General features: G+C 42.8%; 2 protein-coding genes across 2 annotated transcripts in view; one reads left to right on the top strand and one right to left on the bottom strand.

Annotated features, from left to right (window-relative positions):
• Window positions 1–2,914, top strand: part of KANSL1L (KAT8 regulatory NSL complex subunit 1 like) — a 112,931-nt gene extending 110,017 nt beyond the window's left edge. Inside the window, exons 15-16 of the mRNA XM_041737292.1 lie at window positions 221–389; window positions 1,259–2,914. Coding sequence (XP_041593226.1) covers window positions 221–389; window positions 1,259–1,489 — 400 coding nt within the window. The 3' untranslated portion in view covers window positions 1,490–2,914. The remainder of the gene's footprint in view (window positions 1–220; window positions 390–1,258) is intronic.
• Window positions 2,915–4,261: 1,347 nt separating this feature from the next.
• On the bottom strand, window positions 4,262–19,931 carry RPE (ribulose-5-phosphate-3-epimerase). The gene is made up of 6 exons (XM_041737291.1): window positions 19,699–19,931; window positions 12,654–12,733; window positions 7,961–8,100; window positions 7,458–7,592; window positions 6,791–6,877; window positions 4,262–4,731 (listed from the first exon to the last, which is right to left on the bottom strand). The coding sequence occupies exons 1-6, from the start codon at window positions 19,818–19,820 to the stop codon at window positions 4,609–4,611; spliced, it is 687 nt and encodes a 228-aa protein (XP_041593225.1). The 5' UTR covers window positions 19,821–19,931; the 3' UTR covers window positions 4,262–4,608.
• Window positions 19,932–20,865: the final 934 nt, after the last annotated feature.

Here is a 20,865-nt window from a genome sequence, read left to right as displayed (position 1 = left end):
TTTGGCAAATTCATAAAATAGTACTGAGAAAATACTAAATAAGTCTTTGAGATAGCATCAGGAAGATCAGCAGATGAACTTTTAAAAATCTTGTGGGCAGAACTGTTTAAAGAAAGGTACCAAGTTAAACTGACTTAGTGATACCTTGGGGTTGTTCATAAAATGTTAACACGTCAAGAAGTAATGTAATAACTAAGTATTTTCTTGATTTTCTTGCTAGAGCCTACAGTAAAAATGTTGAAGGACAGGACTTGCTTTTGAAAGAATACCCTAATGACTTTAGTAGTGGTCAGCACGGTGCTGCTGAAAATGCTGCTGAGCTTCCTTCAGAGAGCCAGGATCTGAGTGCGCAGGGCTCACCTTCACTAAATGAGAGTCCGGAAATCAAGGTAAATGTAATACCCAGGACTAGTTACACCTTTTAAATGCCTTTTAACCTTTTTAAAACCTGTGTGTAGAAAGTACTTGTTGTAAATTAAGGATCATTACTTAACAAATTCAATACAACAATACCATATAAAATGCTGGGTTCAAATCAGAGGGTATGTCTTCCAGCATTCTAGGTCTATTGCTGATTAACACTTTCTCTTTTCATGTCAGTGTCTAATTTCATATACTCACTTCTCTGTTAGGAAATGGGGTTCTATACAAGTTTCATTACAAAACAGATTTGATTAGAGAGAATAGCACCTGGCACAGAGCAAATGTTAGCTATTTCTCTTCGTTTTTTAAAGAGATTTTTATGTCTCCGCATGGATCCAGTTCTTACCTCAAGCTCAAGGAGAGTGTTTCTAACACAGCATCTATAAATTTTTGCACGGTTCTTCATAAGGAGGTGTCAGAAAAGAACATTATCTAGAACGGAGAGCAAAACTGTAGAAATTAATTGGCAAGTTGTAGAAAACTTGGGGAAGGAAAAGTCAGTTAAGTATAATAATTATGGGCTGAAAAATGAAGACACTGAAGTAGAAGGGGATCAAAACACTTTGAAAGGGCCTTTCCCCAACATGTTCTGATGCTGAAAATGAAGACCGATGCCAAACAGCAGCATCTCCTCTTTACAGCAAAAAACAACCTAACTCCCAAAGGTCTCTAAACAATTCCCAGTATGTCCCATTTGAGTTGCTAGATGTTCAGGTCCAAATGAAAGTTTGTTCATTTATGTGTTAACAAAATAGTAATTATAAAATTGACATTTAAGGACTATTTGATACATGAATTTAAACAAGTTGAAACTTAACTGAAAATATTCTTTCAGTCTTTGTGGTGGGAACGACGAGCTTTTCCGCTAAAGGATGAAGACACAGAAGCCTTACTATGCCAAGACGGAAAAAAGGATCACAGTGGAAGTTCAAGCCCAGCTTCCCATGGTGAAATCTTCTGTACCAGTGTACCAGAGAACAGTCACCATCCAAAAAGGCAGGCAGATGAAATGGAAGAGTACAGACCTTTTGGTCTAGGACTTACTCATGTTAAAAAAAATAGGTGACAGGCAATAAGTTAAAAAAAGTATGTACCGAGTGGAAAACAGGAGGAAAAAAAAATCAGCCCTGTTCTCCATCCCCCAACCCCTTCGGTCACAATTCCAGAGTAAGAGCATGTACTGCATGTATTAATCTTTTATGCTGTTCTAAAACAGGCAAGGTAGGTCTCTTTTTCATTCTTCAACCACAGAAATAACTAGCTTTTCACCTACAGACAAGTGCTAGTCTTTTGTGTTTATGATGCAAATCACAAGCACCAAAAAATTAACTGCTGCAATCTGATGGTATATCACATTACTGGGTAAATAACTTTTGAAAGACTTTATACCCATACATATACACACACACACACAAATATACCTGTGCATCAAATGACAGCTCTTTTTTCTATACATTTCTATGTAATTTCCAGGGTAATTCATTAAAATTGCCCCAGAAATATATTAGAATATACAAATATGTGTGTATACAGTATACAAACACATACACACACATAGTTTTAAAAAACACTGGCAGTGACCACTCCATTTGAAAATGCATGTATGAACTACCCCAGGAAATGTAAGCTGCACTATAAATAAAGCACAGGTTCCAGTGATAATGGATATCTAAAGTCTTGACTATAGAGGGAGGGAATTTTTTTAAAAAACATGTTTAGCCAATAGAAGTTATTTATGGAAATTCCTATACCAGATAACACAATACGCCTTTCTCTGAAATCACTGTTATCTGTTAGACTAAACACAGGTTACTTTCTATTTGCTAACAGATTCAGACAAGCAAAACAGATTAAATATTGGTCTATTTTAAAACTTGAGTTTTATCTATTTTATGTATCTCATAAAAGAAGACATCAACTTAGAATGAGCAACAAACAGGAAAGTTCTATCAGTATAAAGAATGTTGTATTTCTACTTAAAATGGTCATTCCTTACCATAGCTCACTCTAGTCAAATAAGCATCTATTCTTACTTGTATCCTAGAGTGAGAATTTTAAAGTTTTTTAAAGGATAATGCTTCAATACTGAATACAGGAGTGTACATTAAAGAAAGGAAATTCCTTTTGAAGTTATCATATAACTTTTTCTATGTAAAAGTTGAGGACAATTTCTCTCATGTAAAAAAAGGTTTTCAAGTTATAATACCCATATTAACTGACAATCCTGGCCATCTGGCCTAGTCTGGGGGGATTTGACACTAAGTTTTTGTTAGGGACTAGAAATTATATGAGTCCCTGTAAAGAAGGAAAAAAAAATTCAGTTTCAATACTGACAAATTTTTTGCTTGTAGTTTTACTGTACATTTATTTTTAAAAAAGAAAACAAAAGCCAGACAAACCCAAGTTGTCTAGGCAAATAAGCTCAAATCTTTCTGTCATGTCTGACATTATAATCTTCTATGTAAGTTTTTTAATTAAAGTTATTTCTATATGCCTCGTGTTATCTGATTTAAGTGCCACCTATTTATGACACCAACCTTTCCTCATTCAAAATAAAAACCAACAAATTTTTACATTGCAGTATAGAAAAAAACCAAGCTCTATGCGAAAGTGTTAATGTTATTTTTCAAACCTTATTTCTCAAAACTCATAGTAGCCTAATGAAGTTTAATGACACTGGTCTCCTGTTTCTTTCTTGCCATATGTATCATATAGCGAGAGTATTTGCAAATACTGGATACATATTTATTGTCAAAGTGTAATTTGGGACACAATTTTAGTTTACGGATTAACTCTGTACCTTGTCCTCTTTTGGCCTACCTGGTCTTTGTTGGATTAATAAAATATATATCCTTGGGGTCAAAATCCATAGTATCCAGAACATCCTCAGCCATCTGGTTCTGCCACAGGGTAAAATTAGACTGGAAATAAGACAGTGTTACATAAAAGAGGCTTCCTCTGCCTAACCCTACCCCCCCAAAGGGCTCCATTTGTAGAAAGAGTACAAACCAGAAATCCTCTGCCCTACTGGATTCTTTCCATGGTACCAGCCTGTGGCTGAGCTCTAGTATCTTCATTTTTAAAATGGGGACAAAAGTACCTGTCCTAGTACTCACAAGGGAGATTTGTGGATTTAATGAGATTACATCAAAGTACTTTATAGGCTACAAAACATAAACTTATATAATGACAGCTACCTTGTATTGAGCATCCTCAATTCAACTATCCTACAATTTTGGGAATAGTAGTGGAAGCCTTACATATAGCATATGATCTCTTTTAATGCTCAACACAACCCTGCATGGTTATTGCAATTATATTCATTGTATAAATCAGTTAACAGATACTTGAAGAGGCTGGATGATTTGATTTGCTAAAGTCAAATAGTTGAAAAGGAAAGAGTCCAGATTCAACTCAGTATTACTTCCAAATAGAGGCTCTCCTTCCCTTTCTGCTCAGAGCTAGCACATCATCCTCATGTCCTTAAGAATGGTTAAGAAAAGGGATAGGTGGGGATCACTGTATAACCTGCCCCTCCCACAGAGCTAACAAAGAAAACACCTTGATAAAATCTATACTTGTACTTTAGAACAGACCACCTGAAATCCCTGGGCTTCATATTATGGTTTTTACAGTTTTTGTATCAAATATAAGGTGCAAGGGAAAAAACATGTTTAAAAAAAATACGGTATGTCCCCCAAGCCAGATTCTTAGATTTTTCACAAGTTCCATTCTACTCATATTGTCATGCACACACACACAAATCAAAAAGGACACGAAACAGGAATAGGGACTTCCTTTGCTTTGGAAAACAATCAAGAAGCGAGAAGATGTAAAATGCAGAAGAAAACATTTTTTCGTAGTAGCTAGTATGCCTTCATTAGGCATTAAGACACATTTCTGTTTATAACCTTAATACAGACGTATTTGTACTTTATAAAAATCAAGTCTCCCAGTAAAAATGGTATTTTACCACACTCATCTTTAAATTCCATCACTAAAAATGTAGTTATACACACCAATTTCGAACCTCTTGGAACATTCAGCAGAATAGATTTTAGTCACTGGAATGAACAGCTGCTCAGGAAAATAGCACTGCTTCAACCGTGATAGGGTTTGGTAGTCTATATTCTTGTCTTCCAGTAAAAAGATTTCATAAGCGTAAACACTGGACTCCTTGTGGTTTCATCGATCAAGAGAACGTTTCTGAGCAGCTTCTGAGCAAACGTTTCTTAACAGGTTGATCACAGATCTGGGGTCATCGCTCCTCATAATGGCACTGCCAGACACAATCATGTTAGCTCCTGCCTGGAAGAAGTAAACATTTAGGTTAAACAGAATTTCTGGACTAGAGTTTCTACCCTTGCATTTATCAGCACTTTAGCTATGTGAAAGGTACCTGGAGGTGAAGAGACTTACACAATCTAGTTCAATGAAGACATAAATTAAAATGCTTAACCAATGGAGACATCAAATTATTTTAAATGTGTTTTAGAAATCAATGACTTTTGTAACCACCTTAAAATAAGCTACATTGTTGCATCATTGCTAATATTTAGAAAAAGCTGTAAGAACTTTTAATCCTCAACTCTATTAAGGGTTTTGAAAAATATGCTAATGCTCACAAGGCTACTAAAAATATAAATTCTATTTTAATCTTTAAACTATGTAGTTGACCCTTGAACAATGCAGGGGTCAGGGGCACCAAACCCCTGTGTAGTTAGAAATCTGTAACTTTTGACTCCCTCCAAAATCTAACTAATAGTCTCCTATTGACTGGAAGCCTTCCAGTAACAACAGTTGACTCATACCTATTTTGTATATTATATGTATTACATACTGTATTCTGAAAGTAAACTAGAAAGAAGAAAATCTTAAGAAAATCATAAGGAAAATACAAGTAGAATACTGTGAAAGAAGATCCGCGGAGTTTAGAACCATGTTATTCAAGGGTCAAAAGTGTATGATTTGGAAGACAATTACTGCTAAAATGTGAAACTATCTATAAAATATAGCAACATTACATAATTTCTCATTTTGTTGTCAGGAAGAATGAAACACTCTTTCATGCAATGCCTCACTGCATTCCAGAAAGGCTCTGAGGGGCTTAAAAAATTTTTCAATATACTCTTAAATGTGGAACCAAAGAAATCATAGAGAAAAGCAAGTAAGGTATGTCCAAATTTAGCTCTGAGCTCCTAGGATTTGACTTGAGGAGGGAAACCCAATCTGTTATGTGATCTGCTGCCAGAACAAAGTGGTAAGAGGCTAAAGGGAGAGGCCCCAAAGGGGAAGGAAATTTCTCCCAGGAGACACTGTCACTGTGGTACAGCATACTACATCACTAACAACACTCCTCGTTAAAATGAAAAAAAAAAAAAAAATCTGTATGGTTACAGCTTGACATGTGTTCTAATGTAAGCAGAGAAAGCCCAATGGCAAAGCACAATTAAGTAAAAAAGAATTCCACAAGTGGTCAAAGGATACAGGCTGTTTGGTTAGCTCCTCTTCCATAAATACCTCACAGACAAGCTTTTGAGGAGTATCCAGCAGAAAAGTATGGCATTTATACAAAAAAAAGTGCAGATTAGACCATTTTGCTTAACAAAAATGGACCACATAAACTTTTAATGACCTGCAGTGTTACAGGAAGGGCTGGCGCGCTCTCTCTCTCTCTCTCTCTCTCTAATTTTTGAGAGAGAGAGAGAGAGCAAACATGAGCAGGAGGGGCAGAGGGAGAGAGAATCTCAAGAGGACTCCACACTGAGCGCAGAGCCCAACATGGGGCTGGATCTCAGTACCCTGAGATGATGGGCTGCCACCCTCTTATGAAGCTTAGGGCCTAATTACTGAGCTCGGCTAGTTACTTGGGAAAACCCACCCCACCTCTGCACAGAGGATCACAGGTACCCAGAAATCAGATGGAGATGGAGCCATCAGAAATGGCTCTGGTCAATTCTTGCAAGGGACATACTAGTAATTAATATACCTCAGTTACACAAAATAAGAATCTTTCCACTTTATAAGCACATGTTTTCTTGCCCTATTTTGGAAAAATGTCCTACTCCAAGGCCTAGAACTTAATGATCTCCAAAAAGCTGGCATTCAGCATATTGTTTTTTAAAAAAGTAACTTCCTTCAGCATCACTCAAAGAACTGGGACTTAACGTTTTAATGTGATTTGAGGACATTCTCTTATTGCTCTTCATTTTCGTAGTTCTACATTTGGATAAGAAAAAAATACTCTTCTCAGAAAGAAAGGCAATGTAGGAAATGGAGGGGAAACCTCTTCCGCCGACAAAACAATGTCCTAGACAATGCATGTGAAAGGAAATTGGTCAGGGTCATAGCTGAGTAGCAGTCTCACCTCTGCACACTTATGGATGGTGTCAGGACCTACTCCACCATCGACTTCTATGTCCAAAGATGGGAACTGCGTTCTCAACCAATGAACCTAGATATACACAAAGAAATCAGTGACTCCTATGGTGGATATGTTGGGGGTCGGGGGGGGGGGGGGGGCGGGGAGGGACAACCAAAGGGAAAAAAAAAATCCAATAGCCAGTATCAGCCACTACAACAGGACTCCAAATATCTCACACATTTATTTGTTTGTTTACTTAAGTTTATTTAAAGTAATCTCTACACCCAACGTGGGGCTTGAACTCAGGACCCAGAGATCAACAGTCACATGCTCTTGTGACTGAGCCAGGCAGGCACCTCAACACATGCTAACTTTTTATTAATACAAATTATGATTGGCGATACCTTCCTTTTTAATATACTGAGACAAATTCAGTTTCATAAAAGCAAGGCTTGCTCTGTTTGGGAAATGGCATTCAATTTGTCATGGCTTTGCAGAGAATATACCTCATGCAAACAAGACAAAGATAAAACCCTCAATATTCTATGAAAAGAAATCTCCCAAAAGATCTAACGGCTACACAGATAAAAACTTTGAATGTTTTCTTCTTTGTGCTTACTGAATGAACACAAACAATAAATCCTCACCCACAAATGAAGTATTTCTTTACCTTCGGCATCATATCTTCCATGAATTTCTGCCCTCCAAACCCAGGTTCCACTGTCATAACCAAGGCCATATCTATCTGATTAGCCCATGGTGCCAAATACTCAACTGTAGTTCCTGGTTTGATGGCAAGGCCAACCTATAACAGAGACAAATTTGCTACATCACATTAAAAATTATTTCCATATTATATTATTGTGGCATATCACACCCAGTAGAAATATTCTTAAAGAGTAGGACAGGCATAGAAATGGAATACATATTCAGACTGCAGTTACTTTTTTAAGAAAGTCAACAAGGCTACCCAAACATACATGTTTCTAAAAGGCAGTAATTTTCAGGAAACATTAGTGGAATATAGAAATCCTGTCTAACAAACCAGTTATACTTTAACTCTGGCTTCTCGGCTGAAGAACAGCTGCCTCCGTCTGGCCTTGCCTATCACTTCCTGTCTTCCACCCAAACTTCCACTCTGACAGTGGATTACTGTCACTGCTGACCTCTCACCTTCATCCCATTCTCCCGAATGTCTTTAATCAAAGCCCCTGGGTTTTCGGTTGCCTCAAGATGAAAGGTGTATTGATTGGCTCCTGCTACAGCCATTGGTTTTACCCACTGTTCCGGCCTGGACACCATCATGTGCATATCTAAAAAGAAAAGACACATCTCCTAAATATTACTGGCTCAGGTTACTGAAGCTAACCTACTGTTTTTATTGTTTGGGACAATAAACTATTTGGCATTAAAATAATTCCTAAGCAATTACCCTTCTGTATAGCTATAGTTAGCCTCCTTTGATCTTGAAGACAGGGTTCTGGTTAAACTCACTTACCAAAAAACCACACTTTTCCACACAAGGCATATGATGCTGTATATGACAAGTAAGGACTAGAATTTAGGAAACCTAGGTCCAGGACATGCCACTCTAAAAAACTTTAAAAAGTCCTATTATCTATGTGGACTTAGTTCCTCATTTATAAAACAGGAAAGCTAAAATAAGTGATTCTATCAGCACCTTATGGAACACTTACTATACCACTAATTACCCCAGGGCCCAGGGACAAAGCAAAAAACAGACAAACACCTCTGCTGTCACAGGGATTACATTCTTAGTGAGGAGGACAAACCATAAAGAAAAGAAGTACTGTATTCAGTACGCACTGGGTTGGTAGTTAATACAGAGGTGTGGCTGGATTCGGGGATCATGGGCAGAACAGATAAGGTCAGAGGGGCACAGGGTGAGGAGACACAGGACAGAGCTCCCTAGGCCACTGGGTTTTATTCTGCAGGGGACAGGGGCACACAGTGGGATTCTGAGCTGCGAAGGGACAAGATCTAACCAAGGAGGCCATGGCAGTAAGGGGAGCAAGAACGACAGCAGCAACTGAAGAGGGCGAGAAGTGGCAGGCCTCTGGCACAGAGGGGGCCGAGGAGCCAGCAGGCTGCAGGAGGAAACTGCAAGTCTGACCCACATCCCAACTGTGAAGCTCAAATCACAGAGAGACGTCGTTAGGGGAGAGGGAGGTGGCCTTCTTCGGGATCTTGACTTAAATTGTAAGAGCAGTTAACCAGAAGAGGGTGGCTGAAGGGAGGCTGACTCAAGAAATGACACCGTCAAGAAGAAAACAGCAAATACGCCTGTGCCGGATGGATGTGTTCAGACAACCGCTTGACAAATGAAGCCAACGTTAAAGTTTATATTTCTAAACTAACAAAAGTAACAAAAACAAAACATATTTTAGAGGTAAAACATTGTTTTTTAAAAGACAGACTGTATTTGGGGTTTATTTCTTTGTGATATAAACAAAGGCAACTCAATCTGCTTTAAAATATCTAGTTTACTCATTCCTTAAGTTACCAGACTGCTACGTCATTCCATCTCCAGCAGGCAGTGACAACTGGCAACTCCCACTGGAGAATCTCATGGTCAGTCACCGGTTCCGTGAATCTGCTTGTAGTTCACATATGGAGATAAGCAGTTCTCAAAGCAGTTCTATCATCAGCCTCCCTTTACACTCTGAAAAATTACTGAGGACCCCCCAAAGTGCTGTTGGTGTGAGCTGTGTTTATCGGTATCTAAAATATATTAGAAATTCAAGCTAAGAAATTTGTAAAGGTCTACTTCTTCACTGAACAATTAGAAGCAACAATAAGCCTACCACACGTTAATGTCAGAGGGACATTATTTTACTCTGTTGCAAGTTACTAGCGTCTGGCTTCGCAGAAGACCTCTGCATTCTCACGTGTGCTCTGCATTTAGTCTGTTGACGGATGTTGTTTTCTATGGAGACAAGGGGACAAGTACATGGAGGAAATGGCAGGGGTCCGTTAATCGCCTGTTTGGACCGGTGTGGATAGTCTCCTCGTCCTAACCCAGCACTCGACAAATACTCCTTTCCACTGCAGTGTGGAATCTGTAAACCCTACCAGTGAACTTTTCTGCACTTGGTTACCCTACAAGTCACTGGCCTAAACTAATACAATCTGAATGGATCTCTTAAGTGCCAGTTCACTGAATGGCACAGATCTTCCAAACAACGACACATTTCATTATATCCTATCAGAAAATCACACTTGCTAATGTCACTATGGAGTTTAACAGGAAAGCTGTAAACAGTAGAAAGCTAACGACCTCACAGAGGGAGATACAAGTTTTTCACAATTCAAATGGTCACTTCCAAGCTCTAACAGTGGAAACATAAAAAGAGGTTATATTCCTTGAAGTGACAAGCTAACTTAGTTACTTTTAAAGAAAATGTCAGTCCTGTGTGCAGCTTTACATGTACCTCCCACTCTGTCACACTAAGTATTAAAGGAAATGTACCCAAGGATCAAGATTTACTGTAATTAATAATTTGTACTGATTCATCAAGGATATTTCTATGAACACATGGTGGTGAAGAATATTATGATAACTACTTGGATGGTTCAACACCATTGCTTTGATTCGGGCCACGGCACTAACAAACTCACCACTGCTTCTGTACTATACAAATAATGGCAAATAACACTGTCTTATGAAAATAGGGTTCACCTCATGTCCCACCTGCAAGGGATTCCTGTGGGTCGTCAGATCATAGCTGAAGACCGCTGATTTCAATAACATCAAAACAAAAACAAAACAAAACACAAAAACAACAGATTACCCCTATCACTTGATTGCTTAATGGTTATTTCTACTCAATATGGAGATTGAACCGTTCAGAACTTAAGCAGTTACACGTGCAACTTGTGAATTACTTCTTAAAATATACACGTGAATCAGTTATCCAACAACAACTAAGACCCAAGAATTAAACAAGAAAACACACTTCCTAATATAAAAACAAAGGCCACAAAACCCAAACATTAAAGCATTCGGAGTCCATTCATCTTTATTGTAGACCCACTGCCAGACAGACTGATTAGTGAGTTTATTGGCAAATAAATGAAAAACAGAAAGAAAAAGCAGATGGTGTGTGGTTGTGTCAACGGGGTTGGTAAGAGAGGCACAAACATAGGAGACACAAAGAGCAGTGAGAAGGGGTGCTAGGAGTCCAAATAAAAGAGGAAAAGAAAAAAAAAATCCATATAAAGCCAGATGCAAAGGACTCTGTGGCCAAAGCACAGCAGGGTAAAACAAGGCTACTTATTTCATTCACCTCTGATGATCATAAGAACAAACTTATCTTGGAAAATTCATTTTCTAAAATGTTATAAAAAGGGCAGCCCCGGGTGGCTCAGCGGTGCAGCACCGCCTTCAGCCCAGGACCCGATCCTAAAGACCTGGGATCAAGTCCTACGTCGGACTCCCTGCATGGTGCCTGCTTCTCCCTCTGTCTGTGTCTCTGCCTCTCTCTCTTTCTCTCTCATGAATAAATAAATAAAATCTTTAAAAAAAATTGTTATAAAAAGCTTAGCTAATCAGGAGTACATTCCATTATTTGAAAATTTCAAAATGGTGAACATTCTAGTGGAACATGATTTCCCTCATGCTACAGAAATTAAGTGATGAGACATTTTCTTTCGGGAAAAGTAGATGGGTCCTATAGAGGCGCTGCCCGAGAGAAATTTCCACAATGATGGCAATGCTCCAGAGTGGCATTGTACAACACAGTAGGCACTAGACTCACGTGGTTATAGAGAGCTTTCGATATGGCTACTGTCACTGAGAAGCTTAATCTTTCATTTTATTTAATATGAACTAAGTTTCACAATTCCAAAAATGACATAAGAATGTACTTATAAAAATTTGTTAAATTTCTTATAAATTTCTTATGAACAAGAGATTTGTCAGGTTAAGCCATTCCTAAGTTTAAGAGCAATAACAACACATGGACTGAATCCATGCTCTTGAGAAATGACTTCTAGGTCACTGTGACTTCTTAAAAATCTTAACTCACCTTATCCTACCTACAATGCCAGAGTGGCACATATATAGGCCCCACTTCCAGAAACTCCAATTTGCATTAAATAATTGGTTTTCCTTCTAGACCATGTATCAACTGATTTATAAATTCATTTAACAACTATACTAAGCTCCAATCTTGTGTCTATGTTCACGTCTAAGAAACCACAGTAAATAAAGTGGATTAAATCCCTGCCCTAAAGGAATTTACAGGGATGCCTGAGTGGCTCAGGTGGTTGAGCATCTGCCTTCTGCTCAGGTCATGACCCCAGGGGCCAGGACCCTCCACCCCAGGGTCCTGGGATGGAGCCCCATGTTGAGCTTCCTGCTCAGCAGGGAGTCAGCCTCAATCTCTCTCTCTCTCTCTCTCTCTCTATCTCTCTCTGCCCCTCCCCACCACTTGTTTTCTCATAAATAAAATCTCTAAAGGAATTTACAGTCTGATAAAAGTAATCTGATTGAAGTTCTAAAAAGGAAATACAGAAGGTGATAGGCTAACTGGACAAAGGTTAATTTAGAATGGGGTGCTTGGAGAAAGGCCTCTCTGAAGAAATGCCAATAATTCAGGGCCAACAGATAAGTCAGAGCTAGCCAGGTGAACACTTGTCCAGGAAAAGAGATCAGCCGAAGTGGCAAGGCCCTGAAGCAAGAAAAGAGTTTGGCTTATTACAAGCAGCCAACAAAGCCTCGGCACCAGGAGCAGGGAGAAAGGAAGGGTTCAAGAGGAGACTGGAAGGTGGGAAATGGACCCTCTACTTTTCCTTTACTTGAGCAACATATCCAGCTTCTGACAGCGTTCACACACCCACTTACCAAAGAAAGGGTCCTGGCCTAGCTGCTTTCGGAGGCTTTCTACCACAGGGTGCCCAAAGGTGATGTTGGGAACAAAATGCCTATAAGACAAACAAAATCTTACTCTGAAAATGTTTTCAATTCAGTTTCTGTATTTTTCTCAAATGTATTCTCATGAGGGTAGAGGGGATCGTCTGTGATAGCAGCATTTTTCAGTGCAACATTTAACATCAACAGTGTTAAACAATACCAACAATATCTGAGAATTTCAGTTATATAAAGCAGTATTTCCTTGACATTTCAACAAATTGTAACAACGTCACAAGACTTGATTCTATGATTCATCATCCAAGAGGTAAAAGTGGAAAGAAGACAAAATCAAAACCCCAAAAGTTCTATGACTTGCCCAAGTCACACAGTAGTTAGGAAGTTCTGGACTCTGACACGGGTCTCTCCAACTCTCATCTGCCACAGGCTGCCTGTGGCTACTTCTAATCTACCTCTATCACAGGGCACTAGACGACAGTTTAAAATTTTCTAAAAATCATCAGCAAAGCAGCTTGATGTGTGTATTAATAACTACCATTTCCAGAGGATTTACAACATGCCAGGGGTTGTACCTTCTTTCATTACATCTTCACAGCAGCCTCATGAAGGAGATGCTGTTATATCCCTGCCTGAAGAGCACAGGATGAGTAACTTCCTATTGGGTTATGAGTAACCCAATAATAATTTGTGGAGGGAGGATTCAAATGAATTCCTCTTGGCATCTGACCCAAGGTACTTCACACCACCAACCCGCTCCAGGCAGCCCTCCTCTCACTAGCTCTCTTCGATATTTAACAAAACCAAGTACCTGCCTGGGTTTTATACAGAAGTTGGGGAGTTCCTGCTTACCCAGAAAAATTTACCATCTCCTTGGCAAGAAATGGCTACGGACTCCACAGGAGCCATGACCTGACTGTGGTGGCTCTCCAATTGGTGAGAGCCAATTCCCTTCACATCCAGGTGGCCTGTGCAACTAGTTCTCACCAAAGGACTGTCACAGGATGGAAGGAGACAATGTCCCTCAATTTCTTCATCGAAGAACATTCACACTCAACTGTCACATGAACGAACTGTTCCATGAGTGAACTTTATAATGCTGACCCACTGAACTCTGGGCTTTATTGGTTAAAAGCCACAGACATTACCCTAGATGAGGACTGCAAGAAAACCTAACAGTAGCAACGTGGCAACGTGAGGGGAGTAGCATGGCTCTTTAAAAGAGGGGAGGATCATAAGATTTACAGAACAAATAGAATTTGTAAAGATGGGAAAGGAAACAAAGCAATGGCAGAAATAAGCAAGTTATAGTCAAAGAAGGGGAGAAGTGGTGGTGGTTGGCTTGGCGAACGTGAAAAGAACAGGAGGTAGACTGCGTCACATGGAGGGTAGGGAATGGCAGGCGCGGACTCTGGAATCCATCCTGTGGAAAATGTGGAGTTCTAAAGGCAGAAACAGGCTGGCTCTGTCAGTAGATCATGTGACTCTTGATCTTCTTGGATTTGTGAGTTTGAGCCCCACAGTGGGTGTAGAGACTATTGAAAAAAAAAAAACAATAATAATAATAATAAAGCAAGAAGCAAATAAAAAATAAACTGCAAATAATAAAATAGGAAGATGGCCTGGGCAGTACATCAGAAGCTAGGAGGTAGGTGTTGGCAAATGGCAAGGAGCCATAAGAATGGAAATGAAGACAGGTACAGTGACGGGACTTGCTCACTGATTACATGTGGGAGACAGAGAAGAGAAGATAAACGTGATTAGGATCTTAAGCTTAGGGCAGTCCAGTGGCTCTGGCTCGGCGGTTCAGCACCTCCCTTCAGCCCAGGGCGTGAGCCTGGAGTCCCGGGATCAGGTCCCACATCAGGTTCCCAGCATAGAGCCTGCTTCTCCCACTGCCTGTGTCTCTGCCTCTATCTGTATCTCTCGTGAATAAATAAATAAAATCTTTAAAATCTAAAACTTCCATGGGCCAGCCACCATCCTAAATTCTCAACATTCAGTATGCAACCAACTCTGCGGGGTAGGCACTCCTATCATCTGCAAGTTACAGATGAGGAAAAGAGGCTCAAGGTCACACAGCCAGGAAGTGCCGGAGGCGGGCATTGAACGTGGGCCATCTGGCTCCAAAGTCCAGCCTTTCAACTATTACGCTCACCTGCTGTCCACTGATAACTAACAACAAAAAAAGAAAGTCCAGGGGATGAGGAGAGAGAGGTCAGGACTCAGGACACCTCTGAGAGGGACCGAGTGAGGTGAATGGGTCCAGACACTTGCATCTGCAAACACTTCGGTCCCTGGAGGTTGTGTTTCTAGTACTTAGAACATCATTCTACTGTTCACCTAAGAGCAGTTGACTACCTGTGTTACGGAGAAAATGATTTTGTTTACTTGGAACACAGAGGTGGGGATCAGAGAGGCAGACAGGGAGGCCTACTGGATAGCATACAGCTCCAGAACGAGAGATTCGGCTTCTGTAATCTGCTGCATGGCCCTGGGAGGACTTCAGCAGCCTCAACCTCAGGTTACCTTTATAGTGAAAATAAATTGTGTCTGTCTTCACACGCCACTAAACACACACACCTTGAGAATATAGGAGAATAAAACAAATTTACTTTATGAGAAACAAGAATAAAATATCACCTGAAAGGACTGGTCCCCAAGTGGCAGGACTTAATTGCACTGATGATCAATGCAGTGCACTGGGTTCGCCTCGTCCACCAGGAGAACAGAAACCTACCGATGCCCTCAGAGGAAACCGAAGGCTTATGGGTAAGCCAAGGCAAAAAAGGGCAACAAACCCAAGCACGAAGTCAACGGGTCCTAAATTTGCCCGACAACATTAACCCTGGGAGCCCTTGCCACAAAGGATTTACAGGCCCTCCTCCAACCCTCTGACACCGAGGAGGACCTGAGAATCTGAATTTCTAATAAATGCCCTGCGAGTTCTTATCAGACCAGCTTGGAAAATACCAAATTATTTCACTCCAATGAAGTGAAATCTCATCAAGGAAGTCTGCTTCATCCTTATTCTTTTTTCCCCCCTTAAAGGTACTTTGTGAAGTCTGCAAAAAAGAACACACAATAAAAAAAGGTCTCTTTTCCCCCCAGAGACTTCCCGAGATTTGGCTATAATCCTCTCCAACACAGGCACAGAATTATTTTCTCTCTCATCACTTCCCATCATCAACTGTAAGCTTTGTTTACAATTGTCATACAATCAGCTTCAGACAAATAAAACCTTTACCGGCTCTCCCATCAAGGCTAAGATGGCTAGAAGACTTGGCGAAGGCTGATCTAAAATGGAGCTAGGCGGTAACCAGAAAACATCTCCAGTGAATCTGGAAACACCTTTCGTATGTTTACAGGGGCTGGCAGGAAACACCGAGGAGCACAACAGGGCAGGTGGGGACAGGAGACCGATGAAGAACATCCACCAGCCGAGCTGCTACGGCGGCTCCGTTCAGCTCCAGCCCGCTGTGGCCTCAGGAGGCTGTGGACCCACCACCGGCGAACCTTTGGATGTTTTTCAAAAGTCAGCAATTTAGTACTAATGTGAAATCCCCCAACCCTAAATCCTGGTAAGCAATTTAGAAATTGCATAATTGCTTTTCTCCTACACTGAGGACCAACCCATTTCTGGTCACTGTCGTGTCATGATAGGTTTACATGCTTTCCAATTTTCTAGAGAACTCACTTGTTCTTTTTTTTTTTTTTTCCCAAGTATCCAACCATACACCATGCACCATGCCCCACAGTATTCCCAAAACTCGTTCCTGACTTTCAAGATGAAGACATCCAGTTTTAATCAGGAGAGAAACTGGGGGGAGGGGAAATAATAGGTGCACTAAAACTGTAATAGTGGAGTCCGTTTAAACGGATCAGGAAAAAAAAAAAAAAGCATGAAGGCAGGACCTGGAGGGAAGCTAAGCTGTGGCTGGCCACCTTGGAAAAAGGGAGTCCAGGGATCCCTGGGTGGCTCAGCGGTTTAGCGCCTGCCTTCAGCCCAGGGCGTGATCCTGGAGTCCCAGGATCAAGCCCCACATCGAGCTCCCTGCAGAGCCTGCTTTTCCCGCTGCCTGTGTCTCTGCCCCTCTCTCTGAGTCTCTCATGAATAAATAAATAAAATCTTTGAAAAAAAAAAAAAAAAAAAAAGGAAAAGGGAGTCCAGGCCCACACTTTCACACACCTGGCCTAGGAAACAATGCACCTGAGCCAGCCTTGCCTCTTCTGGCTGCAGATCACAAGAGGTTGAACCTCCCTAAACTAGTTTCCTCCTTTGCAAAAGGGAAATAAAAATACCTCTTAGCTCAAAAAGTTGTGAAGGTTAAAAGGGAAAGGATTTTAAAACGGTGTTTGGAGAATTTAATTTTGTCAAACCAAGGTGTTACTTGGCAAAGGGGGAAAGGAGTCAATAAAGACAAATACTTTTATCTTAATAAGCTCGGGGTCTGCCACAGGGGCTGGGAAGGAACAAATGTGACTCATTAGAAATCCCTCTTACGATGGATCCAATCATTCATTCAACCAATCATAACTAAACCTGCCACGGTGCTTCACCTGAAGAGGATTGAGGTGAGCCACAAAGAGACCCTGCTTTCAGAGTCTGCAGCGTTAGCAGGAGAGATACGAAATACACAAACGTTAAGTATAAACTTTTAGTTCCTCTTTGAGGAAAAAGAATGTCTTAATCATCCTCTATTAGCCCAGGAGCCACAGAAGCCATTCGTTTCTGAGACAACACAAGCCGCTGCATGCTTCTGATCCTGGTTCCTCCACTTCCCAACTAGGAGATCTCGGACAGGTGACTTGACCTCTTTGTGTCCAATTCCCCACTGTCAAGTGCTGGTGCCAACAACAGCACCAACCTCATGAGGTTGTGTGAGTTGATTCCCAAAAAGACATCAGAATTAGTGAAGTGTTCAAAAATATTAGCTGCTACTGTTACCAATCATAGTCCTGACTTGTGAACAGAAACAAGTTATCTTTTCCATTCCCTTACTCAAACATGGTCGGAGACTTATTTAAAAAAAAAAATCAAATTGCTGTGCCTGTTAAAGAGACTACACACATATATGGGCGGCCTGCTCCATCCTGACGTAGGGGTCTCAGACGCCAAATTTCATGTCCCACACTTGAAAACGGGCCCATCTCTGAAGTACACACTCCATTCACTTACGTGTGAAAGTTCAGAACTTTCCAGAAAAGCAGAATTACCTCCCATGACAGCACGATAAAATCGCGCTTTTGTAAAGAGGAACTATTTACTAATCTGATGCACTTACCCTAGAATTCTCAATACTCTCGGGTCAAGAATTTGCCATTATCAGTCGGGATACTGATAAATGAATGAGGTGCAAACGGGAAACGAGATCTAACCAGACAGAACAAAGGAAGACAGAACTCTTGTAACAGGAGTGACATCAAAACCAAAAGGCAGTGACTGACTGATTCTTTTCGTAAATGACACAAATTTGCGCGAGGGCACACAGGCATTCCACCTATTTAAAATCAATTATTTTTCTACCCGGACCCAAGGTAATGGCTGTTACTACTTTAAGGCCAGTAGTCGGGCGACTTAAACTACTTGGCGGGCAGCCCAGCGGTTTAGCGCCGCCTTCAGGGCGTGACCCTGGAGACCTGGGATCGAGTCCCACGTCGGGCTCCCTGCATGGAGCCTGCTTCTCCCTCTGCCTGTGTGTCTCTCTCCCTCTCTGTGTATTCTCATGAATACGTAAAAATGTTTGAAGAAGGGATCCCTGGGTGGCGCAGCGGTTTGGCGCCTGCCTTTGGCCCGGGGCGCGATCCTGGAGACCCGGGATCGAATCCCACGTCGGGCTCCCGTGCATGGAGCCTGCTTCTCCCTCTGCCTGTGTCTCTGCTTCTCTCTCTCTCACTGTGTGCCTATCATAAAATAAATAAAATTAAAAAAAAAAAAAAAATGTTGAAGAAGGAAAAGAAAAAGAAAAGAGGGCAGCCCGGGTGGCTCAGCGGTTTAGCGCCGCCTTCAGCCCAGGGCGTGACCCTGGAGACCCCGGATCGAGTCCCACGTTGGGCTGCCTGCATGGAGCCTGCTTCTCCCTCCCTCTCTCTAATAAATAAATAAATAAATCTTAAAATAAAAAAAAAAAAAGAAAAAGAAAAAGAAAAGAAACTACTTGGCGAATCTAACAAAGTACAATCTGCAACTGGGGCACGATGCTGTGTGACCCCGAGAGTCCCACCGCGGTCTCCAGGTTCGTTCCCACCTTGTGGAATCACCTTCCAGAAACCAGCATCGTCCTGATTCTGAACGATCTGGACTGTGTGCTACAACTACAGTGCTTAAAAATTACTTACAAAAAAAACAAAAACAAAAACAAAAAAGCACTGACCTCCCTGGAGAGCAGGGTGCCTGAAGAGAAAATAAACAGGTGAATCAGAATCCCAACAATGACCCCAACAAGTGCGGATCACAGAGCCTGCTGTATGGCAGGCCCTGCATGCTGGGCGCTCGGCCCGTCCGCCTTCCGGGGGGCCTGCGCGGGGCAGGTTCCATCGTTATTCCCATTTTTTCACAGAATGAAGCCGAAGCTCAGCGAGGTGAAGCGGCTGGTCCCACCTAATGGGCAGAACGCGGGCGAGCTCACCCCAGGTGCGGGGCTCGCCGTCGTCACACGGATGTGCCTCCCCAGCGTTAGCCTCTAACTAGCCATATGAGCTTGGGCAAGTCATGCCTATCCCCTTGGGCCTCAGTTTCCCTAACTGAAAACGAGCGCCGCGTCCTGGAGGTCCCCGACTGCGTGCGGGTCCCGAGGGCTGGAGACCACACGTTACGGGGGGGGGGGGGGCGGGGGGCGGATGCCCTCGGGTCGCCCCGGGGCCCTCCCCGCCGGCCCCCTCCTCAGGGGCGCGTTCGCAGCGAGGCGCTCCGCGGCCCGGGCCGCCGTGCAGCCAACAGGCGCCCCACCGAGCTGCGCCGAGCCCGGCCGCGCGGCCGCCCCGACCCCAGCGCCCCAGCGCCCCAGCGCCGCGGAGTTACCCGTCCATTACATCCAGGTGCAAGTAATCGGCCCCAGAGTCCAGCATCCGGAGGCACTCGGCCCCCAAGTTGGCCAAATCGCTGTTAAGGATGGACGGGCCAATCCTGCAGCCGGACGCCATGGTGCCGGTCCCCGAGAGCAAGTTACCCACGAGTCCCCGGCAGGACCAGAGTGTCGCCCCGATTGGCTGCGCAGCTCTAGCCCCTTCCCGGTACAGTCTTCCGGACTCCGCCGGAAGCAGCTGCCCGCGCGCCGGAAGTCCCGCCTCCCCGGGGGCGGGGCCGCCCGCCCAGGGGCCTGGGGGCGGGGCCTTGCCTGCAGGCCCCTCCTTCTTGCCCTTGACCTTCAGGAAGGCCGCCCCTCGGAGTTCGCGGCCCTCGCGGAACTCGGGCAGCTGGTTGAGTGCTGGCTTTGCACCCCCGCGGCCCCCTTGTCCTCACGCCCTCGCTTCGCTTTGTGCTTCCCTGTTTGCATCTGCGTCGCTCTCCGCTCCAGCTCCTGCGCTTGTCTTCAAGGAACAAAACAGCAGCCCCTCCGCTCGCGCCTCTCTCCTTAGACTCCTGCCAAAGGTGGAGGAGTCAGGCTTAGGGCAGAGGCCTCGCGCTTCCGGGACTAGCAGTGCTCCCTGCTTCTGTTTTCTCACCTGTTAGGGTCCTCCCAGCCTTTGGGGGATGTAAGGATTTGGCAGGTGAATCCGGGGTAAGGCGCCCCGCGCGTGCGGCCTGGTGCTGCTCGCAAGTTATCTCGGTGTCCATCGACAGGTGAGACAGGTGATGGATAGAGAAGCTGTGGTCTAGGTATTCAATGGAACATTGCTCAGCCGTTAGAAACGACAAATACCCACCACTTGCTTCGAGGTGGATGGACCTGGAGGGTGTGATGCTGAGTGAAGTAAGTCAGTCCATCGGAGAAGGACAAACATATGGTCTCATTCATTTGGGGAATATAAAAATTAGTGAAAGGGAATAAAGGGAAAGGAGAGAGGATGAGTGGGAAATATCAGTGAGGGAGACAGAACATGAGAGACTCCTAACTCTGGGAAATGAACAAAGGGTGCTGGAAGGGGAGGTGGGCAGGGGTGGGGGTGACTGGGTGACGGGCACTGAGGGGGGCACTTGATGGGATGAGCACTGGGTGTTAGGCTATATGTTGGCAAATTGAACTCC

Source organism: Vulpes lagopus, chromosome 22 (genome assembly GCF_018345385.1).
Source record: "Vulpes lagopus strain Blue_001 chromosome 22, ASM1834538v1, whole genome shotgun sequence".
Classification (NCBI taxonomy): domain Eukaryota; kingdom Metazoa; phylum Chordata; class Mammalia; order Carnivora; family Canidae; genus Vulpes; species Vulpes lagopus.
The sequence above is the reverse complement of the archived record's forward strand: the minus strand, read 5'-3'. Positions and strand labels throughout refer to the sequence as shown.

Excerpts from the sequence above, each read along its gene's own strand:
- RPE (XM_041737291.1), bottom strand. The coding sequence starts at position 19,820 with ATGGCGTCCGGCTGCAGGATTGGCCCGTCCATCCTTAACAGCGATTTG. Across the intron at positions 12,734-19,698 it reads CACCTGGATGTAATGGACGG|GCATTTTGTTCCCAACATCA; the intron begins GTAACTCCGCGG and ends TTTGTCTTATAG. Across the intron at positions 7,593-7,960 it reads TTCGGGAGAATGGGATGAAG|GTTGGCCTTGCCATCAAACC; the intron begins GTGAGAGGTCAG and ends TCTCTGTTATAG.